The 26,012-nt window shown below is 33.9% G+C and overlaps 1 protein-coding gene across 8 annotated transcripts in view; it reads left to right on the forward strand.

Annotated features, from left to right (window-relative positions):
• Positions 1-25,535, forward strand: part of TAB2 (TGF-beta activated kinase 1 (MAP3K7) binding protein 2) — a 93,595-nt gene extending 68,060 nt beyond the window's left edge. For 6 of the 8 annotated variants that reach the window (XM_077149216.1, XM_077149213.1, XM_077149212.1 and 3 more), the window contains 4 exons: positions 18,331-18,491; positions 18,701-18,794; positions 20,006-20,086; positions 23,577-25,535. In XM_077149216.1, coding sequence (XP_077005331.1) covers positions 18,331-18,491; positions 18,701-18,794; positions 20,006-20,086; positions 23,577-23,719 — 479 coding nt within the window. In that variant the 3' untranslated portion in view covers positions 23,720-25,535. The remainder of the gene's footprint in view (positions 1-18,330; positions 18,492-18,700; positions 18,795-20,005; positions 20,087-23,576) is intronic. The other 2 variants (XM_077149217.1, XM_077149218.1) reach the window with 2 other exon arrangements.
• Positions 25,536-26,012: the final 477 nt, after the last annotated feature.

The following is a 26,012-nucleotide window of genomic DNA, read 5'->3' on the forward strand; positions in this document are numbered from 1 at the left end:
CCTATTCCTTAAAATACAACAAGAATTAGACCAAAATGAGTGCTGAATAGAAGAAACAAGTTAGGGTTAGAAAGAAGTTTCAGTGTAAGGTCTTTAGAGTTGGACTAGGCTCTTATTTTACCTTCTAAGAAAAATGAAGAGAAGTCACAATGGCTTATCAGTATTGAGTGAAGTCCCCCCACCCCTTGAGTCCTATCACCTGACTATAGAACTTCCAAAAAGTATCCAAAAATACTTGATCATTCACTGCACTCTGAGACTTTCTGGCATCCCTCTCCCTTTCAAAGAAGTGTTGAGAACAAAATGCTTCACTCATTTTAACCTATTTTCATGGGGTAGGGAGGAGGAGCCTGCTTTCCTTATTTTGTTAAAATAGCCAGGACTCTTACTAGGCTAACAGGGCTACCAAAAATCATTTCTCATTTTCAGTTACCTCTCCAGAAATCTATCTGTGGTATCGACTTGGCTAGTAAACCATTATAGTTTTTTGGGGGGGAAAAAATTACATATATAAAAATTATAAATATTTTCAATTTTTTAAATTTTCTTTTATTAATTTTTAAATTAAAAAAATGTGACAAGAAAGAAACATATTCTTAACATATGCTCATTCTGTTTTACATATATAATCAGTAATTCACAATATCATCACATAGTTGCATATTCATCATCATGATCATTTCTTAGAACATTTGCGTCTATTCAGAAAAAGAAATAAAAAGACAACAGAAAAAAATTCATACATACCATACCCCTTACCTCTCCCTTTCATTGATCACTAGCATTTCAATCTAAGTTTATTTTAACATTTGTTCCCCCTATTATTTATTTTTATTCCATATGTTTTACTTGTCTGTTGATAAGGTAGATAAAAGGAGCATCAGACACAAGGTTTTCACAATCACACAGTCACATTGTGAAAGCTATATCATTATACAGTCATCTTCAAGAAACATGGCTGCTGGAACACAGCTCTACATTTTCAGGCAGTTCCCTCCAGCCTCTCCATTACATCTTGACTAACAAGATGATATCTATTTAATGTGTAAGAATAACCTCCAGGATAATGTCTCGACTCTATTTGGAATCTTCTTCCGCTATGTTTTTGGTCCTTTCATGCTGCCAAGCAGTAAGTAACCTTGATTTTGAACCTAAAATAGGAATGCAAATGAGAAAAATTATGAGTTGAAAGTTAGCTTCTTAGACCTCTCATCTGCTAATTAGAAATGCCTTTTTAAGAAGTTGACTTACTATGTTAACAGTAAAGCCACATTTTAAAATAATTAACTTACTAATTAATATTAATTGACATCAAAGCAATAAAAAAAAAATTTTCCGAATCATTTCTTCTACTCTTAGGTCTTCCCAGTTTTTAGACTAACTACCTTTTAAATTTGGCGTAAATGTCAGGATTTTAAGAGACATTAAAGGTCATTTGGAATTCTAGGCCAAAAGTTCTCCAGTCCACTTTCTCATCCACCCCTCCATCCTACAGAACCTATCAAATGTAAATCCATTTTACACTTGAATTCCTTATAAATAAGCAGCATCTTAAGGTAGCTGTTCTTAGAGAGCTCTGCCTACTAGCAAGTTATTTTTTATATTAAGATGATACCTTAAAATTTAATTGTGAAACTAACATACAAATAAATGGTATAAGAGTCTAACTACAAACAGAAGGTACAATAATATGTCTCCTGCCAACCCCTGACACATCCTCCCCATCACCTGTCCCCCTATTCCACTGTCAGAGGTTATCTCCATTAGCAGTTTTTTGTCCAGCTTCCTTTCATATTCACTCATACATATACGCATATACATCTTTTTTTCAGTGGGAACACACTACACACATGGATATACATAAACATGTGGGAATATATAATATATACACACTATAATATATATAACAAACATGCTCTAAATACAGGAATCTACATATTTTTATTTAATATATATTGATATTTGTATTTCAGCAAGTTCGGATTTCATTCTTTTATTTTTTAATTTTCCATTCATTCTTTTTAACAACTTTATTGAGATGTAGTTGGCATACCGTACGTTTCACTCATTTTAAGCGTATGATACAGTGGTGTTTAGTGTATAAGATATATGTATCCATAATCAATGTCAATTTTAGAGCATTTTCATTACTTCGCCCTTTAGTTCTCACTCCCCTAACCACCACCCCCAGCGCTAAGCAACCACTCATCTATTTTCTGTCTGTGTAGATTGCCTGTTCTGGGCATAACATATAAATGGAATCATATAGTATGTGATCTTTTTGTGACTAGCTTCTTTCACTTAGCATGATATGATTTTAAGGTTCACCCATGCTAAAGCATGTATCAGAACTTCGTTCCTTTTTATAGCTGAATAGTATTCCATTGTATGGATAGATCACATTTTGTTTCTCCATTCATCACTCACTGGACATTAAAATTATTTCCACCTTTTGGCTATTAATAATATTGTTAGGTTATTAGTAATATTGTTCATGTTAATATCATATACAAGTTTTTATGTGGAAATATTTTTTTATTTCTCTTGAGAGTATAGCTAGGAGTAGAATTGCTGGGTCATGTGGTAACTCTGTGTTAATCAGGCTGTTTTTCCAGGACAGATGCCCCATTTTACATCCCCATAGCAATGCATGAGGATTCTGATTTCTTCACATCCTTAGAAACACTTGGTTTTATCTGATTCTTTGATTGATTCTAGCCATCCTAGTAGGTGTGAAGTGCTATCATGATTTTGATGTGCATTTTTCTAATAATTACTGACATTGAGCATCTTACCATGTGCTTGTTGACTGTTTTTATGTCTTTTTTAAAGAAATGTCTATTTAAGTGCTTTGCCCATTTTTTATTGGGTTGCTTGTTCTTTCTGTTGTTGAGTTGTAGGAGTACTTTATATAGTTTGAATAACCTTATCAGGTATATGACTTGCAATCATTTTCTCATTCTGTAGGTGAATGTTATCACTTTCTTGATAATGTCCTTTGATGCACAATTTTTTTAATTTTGAAAAAGTCCAGTTTATTTTTGTCGTTTGTTACTCATTTTGGGGGCGGGGGGAGCAGTGTGGGGGTGCTTGGTCCAGGAATTGAATCCCCATCTCCCGCATGGAAGGTGAGCATTCTACCACTGAACCGCCTGTGCACCTGTTTGATATCTTAACCAAGAAACCATTGTCAAATCTGAGGTTTTGAAGATTTACCTTGGTTTTCTTCTAAGAGTTTTATAGTTTTAGCTCTTATATTTAGGTTTTTGGTCTTTGACTTCTCTTTCCCTATTGAGGGGTCTGAGCATCCTTATAGAAGAACAGTTGCCTCCTAGATACATGGGTTTATTTCTAAACACTCAATTCTTTTCCATCAGTCTATATGTCAATACCACACTGTATCTCGATTACTGTTGCTTTGTAGTAAATTTTGAAATCAGGAAATGAGAATCTCCTACTTTGTTCTTTTTTTAAGATATGTTGTGGCAATTCAGGGTCCTCTTGCAATTCTAAATGAATTTTAGAATTGACTTATCAGTGAAATTCTTACAGGGATTTCTAAGCATACTTAATTGTTTAAAAATACAATCAGAACAAAAGGGATATAAAAGGCTGATCAAAAGCTGTTCACAAAGAGTTGATTGTGTATGTTTCTAGAAATGGAAATTGTATATTCAGTCTATATTCTTAACCTCTTTTGATACAAATGAAACATACTCTTGCTTTTTTTCTTTATCGTACATCTTTGAGAGTGTCCCATGCATAAGAGTATCCCATACCCACAAATACTGATCTCTATAGCCTTAAAAAAAAAAAAAGGCTGCATCCATAGTATTTTACATATAATACCTTAGCCAGTCCTTTCTTTTTTTTAATTAATTTTTTAATTTTTTTAAAATACCAAACGCTCTCTTAACTTTTGATCATTCCGTTGTACATATATAATCAGTAGTTCACAGTATCATCACATAGTTGCATATTCATCATCATGAAATTTCTTAGAACATTTGCATCAATTCAGAAAAAGAAATAAAGAGAAAACAGAAAAAAATTCTTACCTACCATACCCTTTACCCCTCCCTTTCATTGATCACTAGCATTTCAATGTAAATTTATTTTAACATTTGTTCCTCCTATTATTATTTTTATTCCATATGTTTTACTCATCTGTTGATAAGGTAGATAAAAGGAGCATCAGACACAAGGTTTTCACAATCACACAGTCACATTGCAAAAACTATATCATTATAAAATCATCTTCAAGAAATATGGCTACTGAAACACAGCCCTACAGTTTCAGGCACCTCCCTCTAGCCTCTCTAATACACCTTAAACTAAAAAGGGGATAGCTATATAATGCATTAGAATAACCTCCAGGATAACCTCTTGAGTCTGAGATCTCTCAGTCACTGACACTGTATTTTGTCTCATTTCTCTTTTCCCCCTTTCAGTCGAGAAGGTTTTCTCAGTCCCTTGATGCTGAGCACCAGCTTATTCTGGGATTTCTGTCCCACGTTGCCAGGAAGGTTTACACCCCTTGGAGTCATGTTCCACGTGGTGGTGGGGGGAGCAGTGAGTTTGCTTGCCGCGTTGGTTGTGAGAGAGATAGGCCACATCTGAGCAACAAAAAGGTTCTCTTGGGGTGATTCTTAAGCCTAATTTTAAGTAGGTTAACCTGTCTTCTGTGAGAATAAGTTCCATATGAACAGACCCCAAGATTGAGGTCTCAGCCTATTGATTTGGTTGTCCCCACTGCTTGCGAGAATGTCAGGAGTTCTCCAAATGGGAAAGTTGAATTTTCCCCTTCTCACCATTCCCCCAAGAGGACTTTGTGAAAACTTGTTATTCGCTGTTCAAATCACTCTGGGATTTATCAGTGTATCACACTGGACAAACCTACAAAATCTCATGCCTTGTTCAAGGTTCCATGTACTTACAGTGTTCAATTAATCTTATCAGTTATATCAGGAAATGCACTAGTCAAAGTATAAATTTTGTACCAAATAAACATTTTTTGCTTTAGTCTCACACAGAAGTTGAAGTTTTAAAATATGAATGACCATCTATTTTCAACACCCTAATAAGTAATGACATTCCTTTGTTCTTCCTCATGCAAAAACATTTTTTAATTTGTGCATTTAGTCACTATCATTGTACACTCTAGGCATTCCTAAATTATACCGTCTCAGTCTTTATCATCTATCCTTCCTTTTGGTTTTATATGTGCTCCCAGCCCTCCTCCCTCTATCATTCTCACATTCAGCTTCATTCAGTGTACTAACATTGTATTACAGTTAGGTAGTATTGTGTCATCCATTTCTGAATTTTTACTATCAGTTCTGTTGCACAAGGTGTATCCCTTCAGCTCCAATTAGCCAATATCTACCCTATTTCTGTCTCCTGATGACCTCTGTTCTTAACTGAAATTCTCCAAGTTCATTTGTTAATGTTAATTCATGTCAGTGAGGCCATACAGTATTTGTCCTTTTGTTTCTGGCTAATCTCACTCAGCATAATGTCGTCAAGGTCCATCCACATTGTTACTTGCTTCGTGGCTTTATTCTGTCTTTTAGCTGCATAATATTCTATCGTATGTATGTACCACAGCTTATTTAAACACTTGTGTGTTGATGGACATTTGGGCTGTTTCCATCTCTTGGCAATTGTAAATAATGCTGCTATCAACATTGGTGTGCAAATGTCCATTTGTGTCCTTGCCCTCATGTCCTTTGAATAGATACCTAGCAAGGTATTGCCTATCATATGGCAGTTCTATACTTAGCTTCCTGAGGAACCACCAAACTGCCTTCCACAGTAGTTGTGCCATTTTACATTCCCACCAACAGTAGATAAGTGTGCCTCTTTCTCCACATCCTCTCCAGCATTTGTCATTTTCTGTTTTATTGATATTGGCCCTTCTGGTGGGTGTGAGATGACATCTCATTGTGGTTTTGATTTGCATTTCCCTAATAGCCAGGGAAGTTGAACGTCTTTTCATATGCCTTTTAGCCATTTGTATTTCCTCTTCTGAGAAGTGTCTGTTCAAGTCTTTTGTCCATTTTGTTATTGGGTTGTTTGTCTTTTTGTTGTTGAGTTGAACGATCCTTTATCTATCCTGGATACTAGACCCTTATCTAATATGTCATTTCTAGATACTGTCTCCCATTGTGAGGGCTGTCCTTTTGCTTTCTTGACAAAGTTCTTTGATGCACAAATGTTTAATTTTGAGGAGTTCCCATTTATTTTTTTCTCTCTTCAGTGCCTGTGCTTAGGGTGTAAGATCTAGGAAACTGCCTCCTATTACAAGTTTTATAAGATATTTCTTTACATTTTCTTCTAAAAGTTTTATGGTCTTAGATCTAATGTTTAGGTCTTTGCTCCATTTTGAGTTAATTTTTGTATAGGGTGTGAGATATGGATCCTCCATGTATTTTTTTAAAACCTTTGTGTTTCTTTTTTTTTTTTTTGGTCCATTTGTGTGAACAAAAACTTTGTTTTTGTAGGATGCTTAGTCTTTTTTTTTTCTTTTCTTTTTTTGTCATTGCTTTAACTTGGACAATAAAATTTTTTTGTTCTACAATTTTTTTTTACTTTCGTATATTCAGATTATCGCTCTTTCTTTTCCTGTGGCTTCTGGGCTTTCTTTGTATCTTGTTTAGAAAGCCCTTTCCATTCCAAAAATTTGCAAAAACAATAGAAATCTTGTGCTGTATCTGTGTTCTCTTTGTTTCGGTGATACTCTTTGAAACCATATTGAACTGACTTCATTTCTTTTCCATATGGCAGGACTTAAAAATCTTAAAAACAGCTACTGTGTCTCATGAAATCTAAACCTTTCTAAACTTACAACTATCCCAGTTCCAGTCATATTTCAGTCAGTTGTATTTCTTTCAGACCTTTTGGTGTCTCTAGGCCTCAGTTTTCTTTATATCTAAAATGTACATTATAAGGGTATCACCTACCCTTAATGCTATAAATTTGTATTCAGAATCTTAATTATGTACAAATAAGTGTGAACAAATTATTACCTGACAAAGGCCACACAGTTCTATTAAAATAGAATAACACTCATCTATTATTAATATTAATATTTGAATAATTTAAATTTCTTAAAATTAATTGCAGGGGTTAAGCATTATTCCTCGTAATTTTGTCATATCTGTTTCCCAAATACAGGACCAGTTGCAATAATGATGACAGGCACAGTTTCATATACTTATAAATAGCAAAATTAATGAAAATATCAGGATGCTTTTTAATGATAATGTATAATTGCTATCTTTGAATCTCCTGTGACTCAATCACATAGAAAAGGTTTTCCAGAAGTAAAATTCCTCTCTTTTTTAAATAGTTCTAAGATATTTGTATTTATAAGTACCTGGTATATTTTCCAGGAGCGTAAGTATTTTCTTAATATATACATTACAGTCCTTAAAAAAAAAAAACAGAAAAACGTTATAGAGAAACTAGGCATTATTTACACTCTAGAATGCCTATAATTATTAGCAAAGCTAACACTGTCTGGAACCTGAAGTGTGTTTTTCTAATTGCAAACACAATTGAGGAACTAAAACTGTCTTCATTGCTTATTGGAAGTTGGCAAAAGCTAGGTAAAGAATAAGCTTTCTGAAATTGCTGTATAAACACCTAGAATGCCTGTAAGAGTGCTTTAAGAGCCTTAGTATTTAAATTCACTAATAGTTATTTTAACAACCACAAGAGGGAGTCTTATGCTTAAATTTCTTGTATGCCATTAAAATTTAATTTTGACTGCAAAAGGATTTAAAAGGGGCATACAGGTGATTCAGTGGTAGAATGAGTGCCTTCCATGCAGGAGACCTGGGTTTGATTCCTGGACCATGTATCCAAAAAAAAGGATTTAAAAGGTGCTGAGTATTTTTCTGTATCTCTAATTCATCCTCCTTCTTCCCATCTATTTAGGAGGACAGGTTGGACAAATAAGTTTATCTTCTGTACCTCTAATTCCTCCTCCTCTTTTCATCTGTTTAGGAAAGCTAGCTGGGCTTAGGTCTAGAAAACTTAAAGAAGTCAATGTATGATTGAGATGTTAAATATACGTTTATTTTTCTTTCTTTTTTTTGGCATGGCTGGCAAGAACGCTGCCACTGAGTCACCATTGCCTGTCCTACATTTATTTATTTTATCATCATGTCATAAATAACAGTGTCAGCAACCTAGAAATCTTGCCATATTTTGTAATGTATTAAAGTGTAAGATAAACTAGCCTAACAGTAACAAACGTTCTTCTTTATTGTGATACTGATTTATAAATGCAGAGTAATTATTTGTAAGCTCTTTAAAAATTTCTTCCTTAATTTTTTTCCTTTCACATTTTATTCATGGTCTTAATTTATTTAACACCCTTTGAACAAGCAGTATAAAAATTAACTTAAATCTGCTATTACTATTCAGATTACCTTGAATTCCAGTTTAGTGAAAATCTAATATATTTTTGGCTGAGAAACTAAAACATCATAACAGTGTAAATATCACAAATGAAAGTGTGGCACAGTCATTAACCATGGCTTATTAAGATTTAATTACTTGTATTTGATTAGATATTACTTTAATTTTTACCCAGTTATACAAATCCATTGGTACAGACAGTTTATAATAAAAAGTCATGAGTGAGCTGTTCCTTCATCATTTGCTACTGCCAGGCCCACTCTCCCAGGTACCCACTTTTCACCATTTCCATTTTTTTCCTAGTCCTTATTGTTACTTCAGTATGGCTTTTTATACTGTTTTTCATTTATCAGCTTTAAGCTTTTTTCTGCTAACTTCTTGCTATCATAGATAAGGCTTTAGCTCATAGATAACACATAGACCATAAGCACCCCTTCTCTCATTACCTCACTTCTTCCCAACTCATATGACCAGTATTTTTACTTACAAAACTTACATTTTCATAATAGGTAACTTTTGCATTTTGTCCACAACCATAATTACCTGTTTTTGCTCTTGTTCTATAGGTTGATTACAAAGCTGAAAGGTAATAAATGGCATATATGTGTATATGTATATATATATATATATATATATATATATATATATATATATATACACACATATATAATAGTAGTAGTAGTAAGACTTGTAAATGTTCACTGTAGAGCCAAGTAGTTTATCCATATTATAGTGCTTTCTTTATATAGCTTTTTGTTTTCCTTGGAGTTTTTCTTTTCTTTTTTTTTTTCATTCTCTGCCTTTATTATACTCTTAAACATCTCCAAGATCCTGTCTGTTCCTTTTTCCAGGAGACATCTCTTCTCTGATACAGTTATCGACTGGTTGTTCACTGGGCTTCCTGCATAGTTATCATTCAAGAATTTCTTTTCATTGCTTTTACAGATTGGCGCCACCACTTCTGTTCTTGGTGTGTGCCTTCGTGTTGCTAGAATGTCTTCTCATATATCTTCCTAATAAAGGGTTTAAGTGATAACTTTCCTCAATCTTTAAATATCTGAAAATATCCTCATATTTGAATAATATTTTGGCTGAAGTTTAGAAACCAATTAGCCACAGCTGTGTGGGTTTATTTCTGAACCCTCAATTCTATACTATTGGTCTGTATGCTCATCCTTAGACCTGTACCATACTGTTTTGACTTAAGTTTTTTTTTCTTTCTTTCTTATTATGCAATCTGTATGAGAATATTCCCATTTCTTCCAGAAAAAAAAAAAAACCTCATACCCTTTCTTTATTTCCTCCTATTGTTGACATGTACCTTTAGAATAGTGCCTTTGTTACAGTTAATGAAAGTATATTACAATGTTATTGTTAACTGTAGATCTTAGTTTGCATTAACTGTATTTTTCCCATATACCACCCTATTATTAATACCTTATAATAGTGACATACATTTTTTTCTAGTTCATGTAAAAACTTTCTTATATTTGTGCAGTTAACCACCATCATCATCTGTTCTAGGTTTCACTAAGTTTTGCAGTCCCAGTTTCATCCTCTAGCTTTCTTTCTAGTAACATACATGACCCTAATCCTCCTCTTTCAGCCATAGTCATACTCAGCTTTGTTAATTACACTTGTATATATTGTGTTAATAAGGTCAGTTTTTGCTGCCACAGAAGTGCAATGAATCCTTAACATGTAAATTAGTTGTAAAAGTTTTGACATCAGGAAGTGTGACTCCTCTAGCTTCATTATTCTTTTTTCAAGATGTTTTAACTATTTGAAGTCCCTTGTCCTTCCATGAATTTGATGGTTAGCTTTTCAACACTGCAACTTTCTTTACTGTCTTATTAATCTATGTATGCCATTTCATCTGCTTTCAGTCTTTTAGAAAACTTGTTGAAATCTCTTGTCCATTAATTGTCTTCTGCCTGTTTTTTATGGTTATTGGATTGTATCAGTTTTATCCATTATGGGGTTTCAGGAGGAAGATGATTATGTAAATACAGTGCTCAGTTAATCATCTTTAAACAAAAGTCCTGGCTAGTATAATTGAATTTTTATAGCTTCACATTAAGTCAGTATTAGTATGTTTGTAAGCTAGTGGTAGGGATGGAGAGATGTTTTCCTTTGGTTTACCCACTGAAGTATTTGAAAAATCACCCCTCCACCTGTATAAATGAGCCTAGTTATCTGGCTGTGCAGTTGGTACTGTATTTCTTTTGTCAAAATAGTAACTCATAATGTGTGTGCCTCACTGATTTTGTTGATAAGTTTCTTCAAGTGCCCAAAGACCAAAAAAAAAAAAAAGCCAGTATAAGTGATTCTTTCAAATATCTGTTCATTGTCATTTGCTGTAACAGAGGTGAAAATTAATAACCAGCCTCACTCCCAACAACTACAGCCCTCATTTTGTAAATCTTCCTTACTCCTTTTCCAAGCTCTCTGTTCTTTTGGACCCTGGAAATATTATTGTCATGACTCTTTCACCCCAGTCAGCACCTTCCTTTTGGAAGCTAGTCAGAGCAAAATTGTCTTTATAATGATAGGTAATTATCCTTCTTCAAGTATGAGTCTAGTAATGCCATTTCTTAATTAATATTTTGCCCAGGGAAGGTTAACATTGCAGACAAAACCACAGAGAAGATTTTAGCTTTAGCTGAATTTTCATGGTGTTCTTAGAAATTCCTCTTGATTCCCCCCCTTTTTTTTCTCTGTAATTGATCTTTCTCAGATTCCTATTTAAAAAAAAATAATCAACCACAAATGAAAACTGAATGAGATAAATAAAAATCCAAGGCTTTAGAAGAAAGAATTGTTTGGAGATATTAACCCTTTCCTGCTGTATTCGGAACATTTTTTTGACTGGTTTATAATTTAGTCAGGCATACTTAAGAGATAGTAAGTAGTCTATAAAGTTAGTATGTCATTTCTAGTAATACAGTCAATTAAGACACTGTGCTAAAATTTTGTTTTCACTGGAAAGAAGTATCTCATAATTAAATTGTCAGGCCAAGAATTCAGAATATTTTACTTAGAGCTTCAGTCATTACTCCCAAAGGCAAGCCACGTCTTTAGCCATTGTAATATTTCCTTTCTTTGTGACTTCCCAAGTATGTAATATTTTATTTATTTCAGGAATAGTCTGAAAAATTTGCTCTTTAAATTTTTTACTTCAAAAATTCTCACAATAATACCGTCAGCAACTGTAGTTCCTTCAATTATTCTGAATCTTCTTTGAATCTGATTTCTGCCTAATGTTAAAAGCTGTCTCCCACGAACATAGGCCTTCTTTGTAGCTCACAACTCTGGTTTACTTCCCTACTTTGAAATATACATTAAGAAGTATCCGACTGGGCGGGCCGCGGTGGCTCAGCGGGCAAAGTGCTTGCCTGCTATGCCGGAGGACCTCGGTTCGATTCCCGGCCCCAGCCCATGTAACAAAAAACGGAAAAACAAAATACAATAAAACAAGAAAATGTTTAAAGATGTTTCCCTTTCTTCCTTCCTTCCTTCTATCCTTCCTTCCTTCTCTCTGTCTTTCCTTTAAAAAAAAAAAAAAAAAAAAAAAAGAAGTATCCGACTGGGGTTATTAGTGAAACTGTATGTGACTGGGAGAATGTTCAACCCTTATCCTGAAATGTATACTGAGGTGCATTAGTTGGAAATAAATTAAAATATTCTTCTATGTCTGTTCATATGGCATGAGAGTTGTATACTAGCATTTTTTTTCATTAAGAATTTCTTATCTCATAACCTCAGTGTTTTGCTTTAAAGTCAAAATTTTCTGAAATGAATTTTGCTATATTGGCTTTATTTATTTTTGTATTTGCCTGGTGTATATCAGTTTCATTTCTCTAGCTTCCTTCAAGATCTCTTCTTTATCTTTGGTTTTCCATTGTTTGACTATAATATGTCTAGATGTTTTATTTTTATTTTTGATATTGACTTACAGGTCTCTGGTTTTTTATCTTTCATTAATTTTAGAAAACGTTTGGCTGTTATCTCTTCAAATATTTTTTCTCCTGCTCTGTTTTTTTCTTCTCCTACTTCACCAATTAAACATACATCTGACTGGTTGATATTGTCATAAATCCTTAGGTACTCTGTTCTTTTTCTACCTTTTTTTGTTTTTTCAGTATTAGTCATTTCTGTCTTCAAGGACTCTGATTCTTTTGTGTCCCGTGTGCTAATAAGCTCCTTGAAAGTATTATCTCTGATACACTGTTTTTTCCTTTTTAGCAATTGATTCTTTTTTATAATTTCCACCTCTTCTCAAACTCTCCATCTGTTCCTGCATGTTGTCCACCTTTTAAACTAGGTCCCTAAACATAGTAATCATATTTTTGTTTGTTTGTTTGTTTGTTTTTATTGCATGAGCAGGCACCGGGAATCAAACCTGGCTCTTGGGCGTGACAGGCTAGCACTCCGCCTGCTGAGCCACCATGGTCCATCAAGTTATTTCAAGTTCTCTGTCTGGTAGTTCCAGCATCTGGGTCATCTTTTTAAGTGTGGTTCTGTTGATTACTTTATTTCTTAATGATGAGTTGGGTTTTTCTTGTGCTTTTCTATGTGTCTTATAATTTTTTTATCAAATCCAAACATTGTGTATAGAGCAGAAGAGACTGAGACAAGTATTTACGCCCAGAAACATTGGGCAGGCCTCTTATTCTGTCAGTCCATTAGCATGGAGGGTTGAATAGAACTGGGTTTGGATTTTGTTTTAGCCTTCAGTACATCACCTTCTCAAATACTTAGAGCAAAAATACTACTTTGTGCCCCAGAAAGCTTCCTGAAGTACAGTAAATCTATTTTACTTGAATCCTTTCTGTGTTGTGATGGGTCCCCATTTTAGTCAGAGCCCTTGATATATTAGCAGGGTTCTACAAAATTTGGCAAAAAGGCCAGATAGTGAATATTTTAGGGTTTTGCAGACCACGTGGTCTCTGTTACAACCGTTCAACTCTGCTGATGTAGGACCAAAATAGCCACAAGCATGAGTATTGCAGTAAAACTTTATCAACAAAGCAGGCAGCAGGCCAGATTTAGCCCATGGGCCAGCCTTTGCACCCCTTTGTTTAAAGTCTTGTTCTCTGCGCACACAGCACACACCCTTTACCAAAAGAACGTAAGCTTTACAAGGGTCAAGATTTTTGCCTTTTTCTTTATTTTTCCCTAGAGCTTAAAATAATGTTGGCACATAGTCAACTCTCAATTTACTAAACTGAACAGATGAGTAAATTATGTTTAAGTGTGTTTCTAATAAATAGCATATAACTAGGCTTTTTAAAATCCAGTCTGCTGGTCTCTTGTATCTCAAGGGTAAGTTTAGTTAGATCGCATTTATTATGTTTACTGATAAATTTAGAATTATTTCTGTCCCTCTTTGTTTTTTTATTCTCATCCTTTTTACCTCTTTTCCAGCTTTCTGGGTTTAATAAATTTTCTTATTTTTCCTTTTGTCTCCTGTTTTAATTTAGAAGTTGAACATTCTGTTTAACTTCTTTTAGTAATGATCCCTAAATATTTAACATGCACATTTGACTTAGCAGTGTTTGAGGCTAATCTTCTTAAACATTTTCAAGACCTTAGAGTGCTTCACCTCTAATCTTTGCACTTCCAATTTCTTGTTATTCTTTTTTAATATTTTTGTTTTCCTTTGTTTTAAAGAATTTATGCCCCACTCTACCCCACCACTAGCATGGTCTTTTTTTGTTTTATAATCAGAACTTTAGTCACCTTTACTCATGTCCTTTGTATTTGATTTCCTTCTCATCAAAAAACACCTTTAGTAAGTTCTTTCAACGGTATGTGATTGTTCAACACTCCCAACTTTGTCTGGAAGTGTCTTTATTCATCCATGCTCTAATAATTTAGTGAGGTTAAATTATTTTCACTTAACACTTTGAACAAATTATTCCATTGTCTTCTAGTATCAATTGTTTCTTCAGTTTTGGAAAAATTTCAGCCAGTATCTCTTTGAATTTTACCTCTCCTCTGTTCTCTTTGTTGTTTCTTTCTGGAACTCATTTTAAAATATCTACAAGACCTTTCAATTCCTCTTTCCTGTTTTCTATCACTTTATCTCTGCTTTCTGGTTAATATTTGTAAATCTATCTTCTTGGTCATCAGCCCTGTCTTCGTGTCTAATCTTCCTGTTTCATCTGCTAGTCTTTTTCATTTCAGTAACTGTTTTTGTTTGTTTGTTTGTTTGTTTGTTTTTTCATTTCTAGAGGTTGTTTATGGTACATTTCCAAATCTGCCCATTCTTTTATTCATAATGCATTATTCTTTTGTTATGGCCTGTGTCCCTTCCATTATCATTGTAATCATTTTGACCTGACTTTTCATAGATTCCTTCAGACTCTTATGTAGTCTTTCAGTTTGGGGCAGCGTCTCTTTGGGTGTGGGTTCTCATGGTAGGTCATTTCCTCGTTTATTCATACTTTCCTATGGTGAGCTTCTTTTTGTTGGGAATATTTCCTTTATGGATCCCATCCCCCCCCCCCCCCCCCCCCCCCCCCCCCCCCGGTAGTGGAAGTAGTGTTAGCAAATGCACTTAGCATTTGCTTCTGCTAGGAACTCACCAGCCTGGGACGAATTGTTATAATTTCTTACTCTGAGGTTCTCTCTTGCCCCTTATGTTGTTAATTTTGATCACTGGAATTTGATATAGATTAGGTTTCAATTTCTCATGAAATCTGTTCTCTTGCTCTTCCATGTATAATATTGAGGAATACCGCAAGCATATGTCTTTTTTCTAATTTCAACATAAACCCTCATTTAGTCATTAGAAAACTAAGCAAGTGTGTTAATATTTTCTTACATAATTGAAAAAAATAACTTGGGGTGGGGAAGCTCTCCAGCATTAATTTTAAGAAATGCTGCCTTAAAATAAAATAATCATCATTTGAACAGATTTCAAATTAACACTGTTTGAAACATGTTGGTACATGGCTGGAGGTTAGAAAGGAAGAAAAGTATATGGTTTCCTCCTCCCTGTTTTCATGTGCCTGGCATTTCATTTCCTCTTTCTGCTTCCATCTTTTCTTCTCTTATTGTCCCAGTCAAAAAAATAAGACCTCATGTCCTCATATTTCTTTCATCAGACTAAATAAATCTTAAGGCAAAGTTTTCAAGTTTTGGAAATAGAGGGATAAAACTCTGCAGTTCAAATAAAATAAAACAAATTAATGATAGCTGACAATTTTGACAGGTAGAAATACACAATGACGTTGAAAGTTCAACCAGAAACACTTATGCATCCATAAAATACTTCCTTTGTTCACAGAATGTATAGACTTAAATGAGAAGTTAACAGGATTGAAATGCTTAGAAAGGGCCATGGTCTGTAAATTTGAGAAATAATGCCCTAGTATTCATTTCTTCCTGTAAATGGAAAATTACAGAAGGAAACATTTTTTGAATTATATTAATATCGGGTATTTGTTAAGAAAGATTAGCTGCTTTTTAAAATTCATAACTGAGCCTAAAAGCCTCTCCTACCCCAGACTCTCAGGTTCTAGAATACACTATTGTATTGAATGACTTGAGTATACTTTAATATTCATTCTATAGCTCTTTCCTTATTTTTTAAATGTATAGACTTTTTTTGAAATGATTTATTTTACTTTATTTGGTCTTTGTTGTCATTCAGAAGTAGAACATGCAAAGTAGGAGAGGAGTACATTGGAATTTTCAGGAAGTAGTAGCCAACTATGTAAAAGATAATGAGAAGGTTAGTCATAAGATTTTGAACATGGTTGCTGTATATTAAGAATACCTCCTAATGAGCTGAGACTCAGCATCAAGGGATTGAGAAAACCTTGACCAAAAGGGGAAAGAGTGAAATGAGACAAAGTGTCAATGGCTGAGAGATTCCCTACCGAGTCGAGAGGTTATCCTGGAGGTTATTCTTATGCATTAAGCAGATATCACCTTGTTATCCAAGATGTAGCGGAGAGGCTGGAGGGAACTGCCTGAAAATGTGGAGCTATGTTCCAGTAGCCATGTTTCTTGATGACGATTGAATAATGATATAGCTTTCACACTGTGACTGTGTGATTGTGAAAACCTTGTATCTGATGCTCCTTTTATCTACCATGTCAACAGACAAGTAGAACATACGGAATAAAAATAAATAATAGGGGGAACAAATGTTAAAATAAATTTAGTTTGAAATGAAAGTGAGGGGTGAGGGGTATGGTATGTATAATCTTTTTTTTCTGTTATCGTTTTATTTCTTTTTCAGTTGTCTATTTCTTTTTCTGAATTGACGCAAATGTTCTAAGAAATGATGAATATGTGACTGTGATGATATTGAGAATTACTGATTATATATGTAGAACAGAATGATATGTTAATGTTTTTGTTCTTAATTTTTTGAATTAATAAATAAATAAATTTAAAGAAAAAAAAGAATACCTCCTTAAGAACCTAGGAAAGATTTAAATTATTTTAACACGTTTGTTTTGCTTTACTGTGTTTCCTTGAATGCCCACTGTGCTGAGACAGGATCAGGGAGTTGGTAACACTCCCATGGTAGCTGACATATAGTCTCTGGCTCAGTAAGTGTGTAGTGATTGTATTTGATCAATATCCAGGCCCTCTTGATTTTGTCTGCTGAATGCCACTTGACTCCATTTCCCCCACCTAAACCTCCTACTCACAGCCCTGTTTATCCTGCTCACACAGTGATTCTTGAATTGTCATCTGCAATAGCCTTCTGCTTGTATCCCTTCCTCTAATCTGTGTCTATTAAAAGGAAATTTTCTGTGTTTGGACTTCATCATTCTACTGTGTAAAATCTTTCAATGGTTCCGCATTGAAAGTGTGTTGCAGTGGTCAAAATTGACAGCACTTTGGCAAATTCAGCCTACAGACAGTTTCTATGTGTTTAAATTCTTCTTTCTGATGTGATTGCTCTTAGGAAGTGCATGCATTCTTTATTTAGGCATGTCTCCACTAGGTTTAAAGACATTCGAGTATAACTGAATGTGATCATACAGCATTAGTCTATTTTGTCTAATCTACTTAACATTTTCATTTTAATGACTATTTTCCATGGTTGTTTATGGTATTTTTCCAAATCTGCCTGTTTTCTCATGGTAGATTATCCCAAGCTGTCTTTTTATAAAAGTAGACTCAGGTCTCTTCACCTTAAATCCAGTATCCTAAAAGATAAGGCTAAGGTTGTCCAGGGATAGATCACAAGAACATAATGCCAATTTTTACAGTTTAGTTAGATTTCCTAAGCAATTCATCATTCATTCTACAAAGTTGATTGCTTTTTTTTTTCCTTTAACAACTTGAGAAAATATTTTTATAAAATGTAATCTGACTTTAAGAAAATGTGTTTGACTTACCTAAAGGGTTATCATCTTATTTTTACTTAGCAATTTGAACAATTTAACATTAATATTCAGATAGATTGAAATCTATCTACCTGTTTTATTTGTTGCATACATCAAAATGAATTCAATTTACTCTTAGGTTCATTTCCAAACTATCTAACATGTTCATATTAGAATACTTTATGCATAGAGCAAACATTTCAGATGTTTTGGTGTAGAAAGACTTGTCCTTTCAAAGGTTCAGATATGAATTAGGTACCAATGAGAAAATCAACAGACTAGAGCCTCTAGAGAAATAATAGGCCCAAAATGCTGTGTCTTCAGTCATAAAGTAATGATGTTTGTCTGTCTAAACAATTTTCAAGTTAAATTTTTTTAATTTTGAGTGTTTAAACTCACAGTATACTATTTTAATGTGACTTTGGAGCTCCTGGAAATTTCTTGTTTGTCACAGAAATAATAATTTATTTCATTTTCCCAAGCCTGCTTTTAACTGTTAGCTAATTAAAGTGGGTAGGTCTTCATAATAACTGATTTTGTATTGCAGCTTTGTTGGTACACCAGAAGGCCAGAATGGAACGACTTCAAAGAGAACTTGAGATTCAGAAGAAAAAGTTGGATAAACTAAAATCTGAGGTCAATGAAATGGAAAACAATCTAACTCGAAGGCGCCTGAAAAGATCAAATTCCATATCCCAGATACCTTCCGTAAGTCTCTCTAACTGTTGTGACCCATGTGCTTGAACCTGAGAGGGGGCAGTCTGTCATAAGTGCAAAGGCTTCATCTCATTTTTTAGAAATACTCCTAATTCGTCCTTGTTTTTCTGTCCTTACCTTCCCCTGCCAAACTCCACTCTTTCTTAACTAATGACATAAGAATTAAATACAGATCTTTCTTACATGGAATTATTTTTCAGCTCGAAGAAATGCAGCAGTTGAGAAGTTGTAATAGACAACTCCAGATTGACATTGACTGCTTAACCAAAGAAATTGATCTTTTTCAAGCCCGAGGTAAAGTAGTTCAGTGCATACTCAGCTGAAATTTATTGTATTGATTTTCCAACTTTTTCCTGCCACTAAAAATGGACTCAAAAGTCATAATCTTATTTTCTCAGAACACAGGGCATTGGATCCAGATAGTGCTAAACAACTACTAGGTTTTCATTTTCTTTTTCCCAAAAAATATGTATTTGGTTGAAGAGTAACTTGAAAAATTTATATCCTTCAAACCTGCTTCAGTCATGTGTTAAGGGAAGACAATGGTTAGTATACTTGGCTGTATTGTCAAAATTATTACTTTCATGTATTAGCAGACTCTGATAAGGTATTTATTAAGATTAAAATACACATATTCATGTACCTTTTTCCTGTTCCCACTTTTTTCTTTTACTTTTCAAGAATCATGCTTTTAAAAACAATTTAAAAGGCACCCCCTCCACCTCTCCATGGCACTATCTTGACAGAATAGAGAAGAAAATAAATATTATAACTAAAAATGTTTTCAGTTTGATTAAGTTTAGACAATTAAAAGGAAAATAGTATAACTTAAACCCAATTCTGAAGTTGGGAAATGGATAGAAATATATAAAATGGAAAAGACAATAGAGATAAGGAAGTCAACAAAAAAAAGGAGTCTTTAATCACAGAATCCAGTAAATTGAAAGATTGAACAGTTCTATTTCTTTTAAAGCTTTTTATCTTGAAACATTGGTAAGCTTTTTATCTTGAAACATTCATGGAAAAATGCCATAATTTAACTTTGGAGAGAAAAAGAAAGTTGGTGCTGGTCTAGAATCTATAATCCTTGAACTTGTTCCTTTTGTTTAAAGTATGAACCATTAAACTACATTAGTGCAAGGTTTTTTCTACTTACTTGTGACTTAAATACCATGTTTGACAATTAAAGTTGTATTTTAAATTGTTAAATTATTTAGTTTGGCACACAGTATAGGGATTTAATTGTAATTCTGTTAAATATCTTACCAGCATTCATTTGACTTCTTTCCCAATTTACCACTTACCTCTGTTTATGAGTACTATATTATTTCTACCTAACCTGTTTTGAAAACCTTACATATAATTTGAAATTAGAGGTTATAAATAAATGAAAAGCATTTCTTTTATACTGTGATTTTTTTAGATAGAAAATACTTGCTTTTAAAAAATAAAATTAATATTTTTGAGCTATGAACATTGATACATTTATTTTTTATATATTTCAGGACCACATTTTAATCCCAGCGCTATTCATAACTTTTATGACAATATTGGATTTGTAGGTCCTGTGCCACCAAAACCCAAAGGTAGTGTATCCGTTAAGTGTGAAAATGTTACATTTTGGAAAACAAAATTTTAGAAAATTTTTATTTTTAGCAACTTTCCACTCTAGAAGTGCTTCAAACTTTGGCATTCTTGAATGGATTAATTAGGAGGATGTTTGTTTACTTTTACTTACATGGTGGGGATTGAGGAGGATATGAACGTGTAATTTACCTAGCGCTTTAAAAATAATAGACAGGGGATGCAAGGGTAGGTCAGTGGTTGAATTCTCCCCTGCCATGTGGGAGACCCATGTTCAATTTCCGACCTGTGCACTTCCCACAAAACAAAACAAACAAGTAAAAAACAAGCAAAAATTTCAACGAATAATGCTGCAATAACAGATACTCACATGGAAGAAGAATGAAATGTGTCCCCAGCCATATAGCATACCAAAAAAAAAAAAAAAGTAATAGGCATACACTTAAAATTCATTATATAATCTCTATCAAAAATTTTTCTCTATCACAAAAATTTGTGATCTTTAAAATAGTTGAGAAATGATAAGGAAGACACCTTAGGGGGTTATTTTTCATGAATATCCAGTTATTTAGTGTATACATAATTCTAAGTAAATCCTAACACCCTGAATTCCAGATGAATGATTTTTGAAAATTCTTGTCTATTATTACACATTATTGATAATCACAGAATATACATACGCACACCAAACTAAGACATGTCAAAATACATGTTGGAAGAATTTTCACATTCTCAGACAGTATCCTGCTCTCTCCACTCCATTTTTAAGCATAGCATAATATGATTAGACCTAGCTGTGGCTTTTTTTTTTTTTTTTTACTTCCATGTTTTTAAACCCGGTTAGTTGGAGTTTATTAAGCAGTTACTGCAAAGGGTTAAGATTGACATGAGGGCCTTTGGTAGAATAGGGCCTGCTCAGTCACTGGATGATGTGTTGGTGTTGATTAAATAGAGGAATAGGGAAAGCAGCACCTGCTCCTTAAAATAAGCAAGGTAGGTATTCCAGACTCTGAGTGAGTTGCCGTAATGTAATCTTTTCTACTTTCTTTCAAAAACTGAAATTTCTCTTTAAAATTCTGGTTTCACTTCAACTATACTTGTGTGTTGGGGGTATGGGAAGGAAGTTGAATATAGTAAAACGAAATTGGACTTAATCGTTATTGGAGCAGGATGAGTACATGAGGATTCGTTTTACTATTCTCTTTACTTTTGCATATGTTTGAAATTTTTCAAAAAGAAGGAAAAAGAAAAATCTACTTTAAAACTTTTTCACAAAAGATTAAAGTTTATGTACTGGCTGGCTTTGGGAAAGTAATCAGTCATCTTTTGCCTTACATCTGGGATAAGGAGCCATTAGTCTCATAAAGATTTGGTTAGTTAGATCTTAAAGTCAGTTGTGTTTCACAATGCAGAGACTTTTTTTTCAACATCTAAAATTACATATAGAAATCATGTGATCCTTACACAGGATATAATTCCCTCTGTTCCACAATTCTGTGTACCAAATGAGACTACAGATGTAAGAAAATTACTGGAAATTGCTCATTGAAGAAAATTGTCAGGCCACCTGTTGCTTGCCATAGATATTAGGTAAACAATGAAAAAGAAGAAATGCTGGCATTTAATAATAGACTGAAGTGTTAAAAGATATTGGCTTATGGTCCCCCTTCTTAAAATACCTTTGTAGTTAAGCAAAAAGGTTAATAGGCATAGTTCTATTAATGTGTCAGGTGGCAGTGTTTTTATTTTTTAATACTTAAGTGAGACCAAAATTCTAGTGAGGGTATGGACCCCTATGTTTAAAAATCATCTGTAAACTCATATTACACAAGTTTGGAGTGTGAAATGATTTTATGTAGTAAAGAGTCAAACTTTTTTTTAATTGTATTTATTTTAATGTGCATTAAGGGATATAACTGGTATTGTTAGATCCTTGCTTTTGTTGTTGTTGTTGATTTTACAAGTATTTTTTCTTAGCCTAAGGGTGAATGGTACATTTGTTTTAAAGTTATTCAGGTCAAAGAAAAATAATCCAAGCTGTTTTCATGCATATGACAAAAATGGGGAATATGGAAAAGCAATGCCTAAAGTTTGAGAACTTTGCAATAAAATGCTCTGTAAGACTGATCAGTAACTACAGTGCTGTTAAAGTTAATGGGGTACAGAGTACCAAACTCCATCTATTAAAATTGACTTCCTATATTTTCCTCTACTAGGCAAAATAGTTTCTCTTTTAAAATAGAAATAGTATCACTTTTAGCAACTCAGTAGAATATGTGGAATTTGCAAATTAATAACATTGCTTTAACATAGTTTTGAATCTTCAAATTATAAACTTTGACGGGAGAAGTCCAACAATGATGCTTCTTTCTCCTTAAACCTCTCAAAAATAATTTATAGAAATACTGTTCTAAATTTATAGTGGGACCCAGATAAGGAAGTGGTTTCGTAAATGTAATTTCATCTTAGAGAAAACCTTTGAAAAATGTAATTATTCCATATGTTTAAGACACCTCCCTCCATTCAACCACTCTAGAACATTAGTCTGCTAGACCTGCATAGACCTACAGATTTAGTCTACTCTTTATTTTATAAGTAAAAAGATTAGACTAACATTGTCTTCTATACTTTGTTCTTCAGTGCTACTCTCCCTAAATGCTGCCTCTGTCCTTTTGGCCTGAGTGGGCCTGGGCTCTAAACATCTAATCTTTGGAGAAGAAAAGGAAAGGAGCTGAGGGAATAAAAAAAAAAAATTTAGACCAAGAGGGTATGTGATTTATTTAAGATCATGGAGCAGAGAAATTGGAGCCAGGAATATAGAGTACAGTTCTCATAGCTCTCAAGCGAGTGTTCTTTGCACTATACCATACTAAGTATGATAAAAAATAAAACAACAAGGAAAGTATGAAAAAAATTTTTCATACATATTACTTCTCCAGGGCTTACAGTTGGTATATAGTTAGATGAACCTTTGAAAGTTTTTTTAAATTTTATAAGTACATATTTATATTTTATAATTTATATTTTGTTTCTGTTGTTCAAAGCTTACATTTTCAGCAGATAGGAAGCATTTAACAGAAACTTCTTTTCTTAATAGAAATAGAAATACTACTTCAGTGGGAAATGAAAGTCACTTTAATGCGACTTAAGTGCACTGTCAGTATTACACTGCATTAGGACACCTTTTCACAATCTTAAATGACATGGTAATCTTTGCAGTCATTACCATATGAAATTGATTTCCTTTTTCTCCTCCTACAAGAAAATGATATTGATTTCCCCTGTAAGGAAATTTTGGCGTGACTATATGTCATGTGCATGTTGCTCTACCCCAGAGGAAAAGGAACAGCTCAGTAGAGCTGGTGACAATCAAGCATGTATGTCTCCATTTGCTATATTTGGTCACCAGACACAAATAGTACTTAAAAGATGCCAGTAATTTATCAGATGTGTGATTTTTGCTTCTAAAATATTTTTTTTGTTTATTTATAGATCAGAGGTCCACCATCAAAACACCAAAGAATCAAGACACAGATGATGATGAGGGAGCTCAGTGGCATTGTACTTATTGTACTTTTTTGAACCATCCAGCCTTAATCCGATGTGAACAGTGTGAGATGCCAAGGCATTTCTGAGCCAGTGGCCCTGTATCTTCTCTAAAACTGCATCTAAAGTTCAAGAAACTAGTCTGTCATCAGGGGAAAAGTTTCACTGCTCCATAGGATTTTGTCAAATTGAAGGTGTGACGAGATGGTGGTGTGCTAATGCTAAGTGCCAGCCCCCAGAATTCAGAATACCTCAGGATCCGGTCATAGGCATTGAAATCCATCCCGTGAAAGGCCATCGGCTGAAGGATTCAGCACCTCCCACCTGGCCATGTACAGTGTTACCAGTGTCCCATCTTGGATCATTCTCAACAGCCTAATGCTTGGGGGCTCCCAGTACCTTTCACCCCTCATGTCACTACTGGATTTTGACAGGAGGAAGAAATAGAGTGATAGCTTTTTTATTATTTTTAAAGCTTTCAGTGAAACACTACGTACACAAAGAAAAAGAACAAGGTGTAATTTGCTGCCGCATGGTACTCATGAGTAGGGGAAGCACTTCACAGATCTGTGGTACCCTTGGCCTTGTCTTTGTCTCCCCTGAAGACGTCTCCACTCTGTGAAGCCCGTAGAGTCTCAAGATGAAAAAGAGCGCAGCATGCATTGTCTGTACAAACAGGCAGTGAAATACCCCAAAGCTCTTACTGTACAGATCTCTCGAGTCCGCTTTAAATGATTTCTTCTCTTTATTATTTTCTTATATTTCTATATGTATAGTGTAATAGTCTTTTGTTAACTGATTTCTTTTTCCCTTTAGTGATTAAGCACGATCATGACCCTTTTTAAAAAGCCTTACCTGAGAGAAGCAGTGCCTTAAAATAAAAAGCATTAATGAAATGAAACTATGCACAGAATAACTTTCCTCTACTACTTATTCTGTACTTGGCCCTCCTCAGTGCCAATGTTTCTGTGAAGACATGCAGATGCTGCACAACGAATTGCAGGAAAGGTGACAGGAATTATGTCTGTAGGTCACACTGTATATTGACTTTAGCAGTGGGTGACAACACAGTGTTTTGTCTTCCACAAGGAAGCATAAAACAAAAGAAAATTTTAACCCATCGATGGAGCAACAAGGTTAAGATTGCTTCATCTGCCTGGTGTCCTGCAGAACTTTCACAAAAGATTATTATCGGGGAGGTGCCATTTAAAACCAGCAGCATCAGTACCTACAGCCCCCTCCCCGCCCCACCCCTTTTTTTGGAGAGAAGTTTATAAATGCTTTACTGTTCGGGAAATCAGTTTCTAAACCTGACTTGGTGGCAGTGTCAAATGTATTTATAAAACAAGGTTAGTCATATTTAGGACAACTGAAGAAAAGCTGGAAAAAAAGATAAACAAACTTGAACACTGAAGCAACCTCAAGCATCTCTATTTTGATGATATATTTTTATAAGGAAAATATTCAATAAATGATCAGGAATGTATATAACTAAAGAAAATCAAGAAAAAGAAATAACAGTATGCATTTAAAAAGACAGAATTATGAAATTATCAATGCTTAGAATGGGGCTAAGGGAAGTGCTGAATTTTAGCAAAGCTTTGGAGATAATGTCAGCTGTCACCCATTGTGAATGTTTGCAAGTGGATAGCTCTAAAACAAACAGATCATTACAAGTGATCTCTAGGAATGTCAAAACCTTGACTTATAGGCTTTGCATTTTGTATATGGGGAAGAAGTATGACAATCCAAGTTAATTAGACAACAGCCCCAAAGCCCTTGCATTTCATGCATTTTGTTTTAAAAACAAGGCCTTGTTTTTCAGCTTCATCTGCAGTTCTATGTGAAGATTGATAAATCAGTTTTTACTTGTTTTATTAATAAAATGTAATTTGGATATCTTGAGTTGATGGTTTTGTGATTTAGCTGGGTAAACTTTGTAACAGATAAGTTATTTATAAAAATTAAAAAACTTATATTCTAATTTGGATTTTGTGACTTGTTTTTAAAGTGTGTGGAGCAAGAGATAATTTGTACTCCAGCAGAACACATGATAATTGACAGAGAGAAAACTCATTCTCTAGGATTTCCCTCAAGACATGGCATTCAGCTGCATTTCTTGGTTTGTTTTTTATCAATTTCTCCAAACTTCTTTTTAACTGACTGAACATTTCAGCTGGGCCAGAAAAGTGAATATTCTTCCTTTTTTTGTTTGTTAAAGCTTTTTCTTTCATTTCTTTGGATTTTTTAAAAGTTTACCTCATTGTTGAAGAGAAAAATGATTTCTTGCACCATTTGGCCTCAGTTATTTTCTGTCCTGTAATGTGAAGGTAATGAAATTTTGAGGGGAAGTTTTATATTCAGACGTTTCAAAAAATATAT

Source organism: Tamandua tetradactyla, chromosome 2 (genome assembly GCF_023851605.1).
Source record: "Tamandua tetradactyla isolate mTamTet1 chromosome 2, mTamTet1.pri, whole genome shotgun sequence".
Classification (NCBI taxonomy): Eukaryota; Metazoa; Chordata; class Mammalia; order Pilosa; family Myrmecophagidae; genus Tamandua; species Tamandua tetradactyla.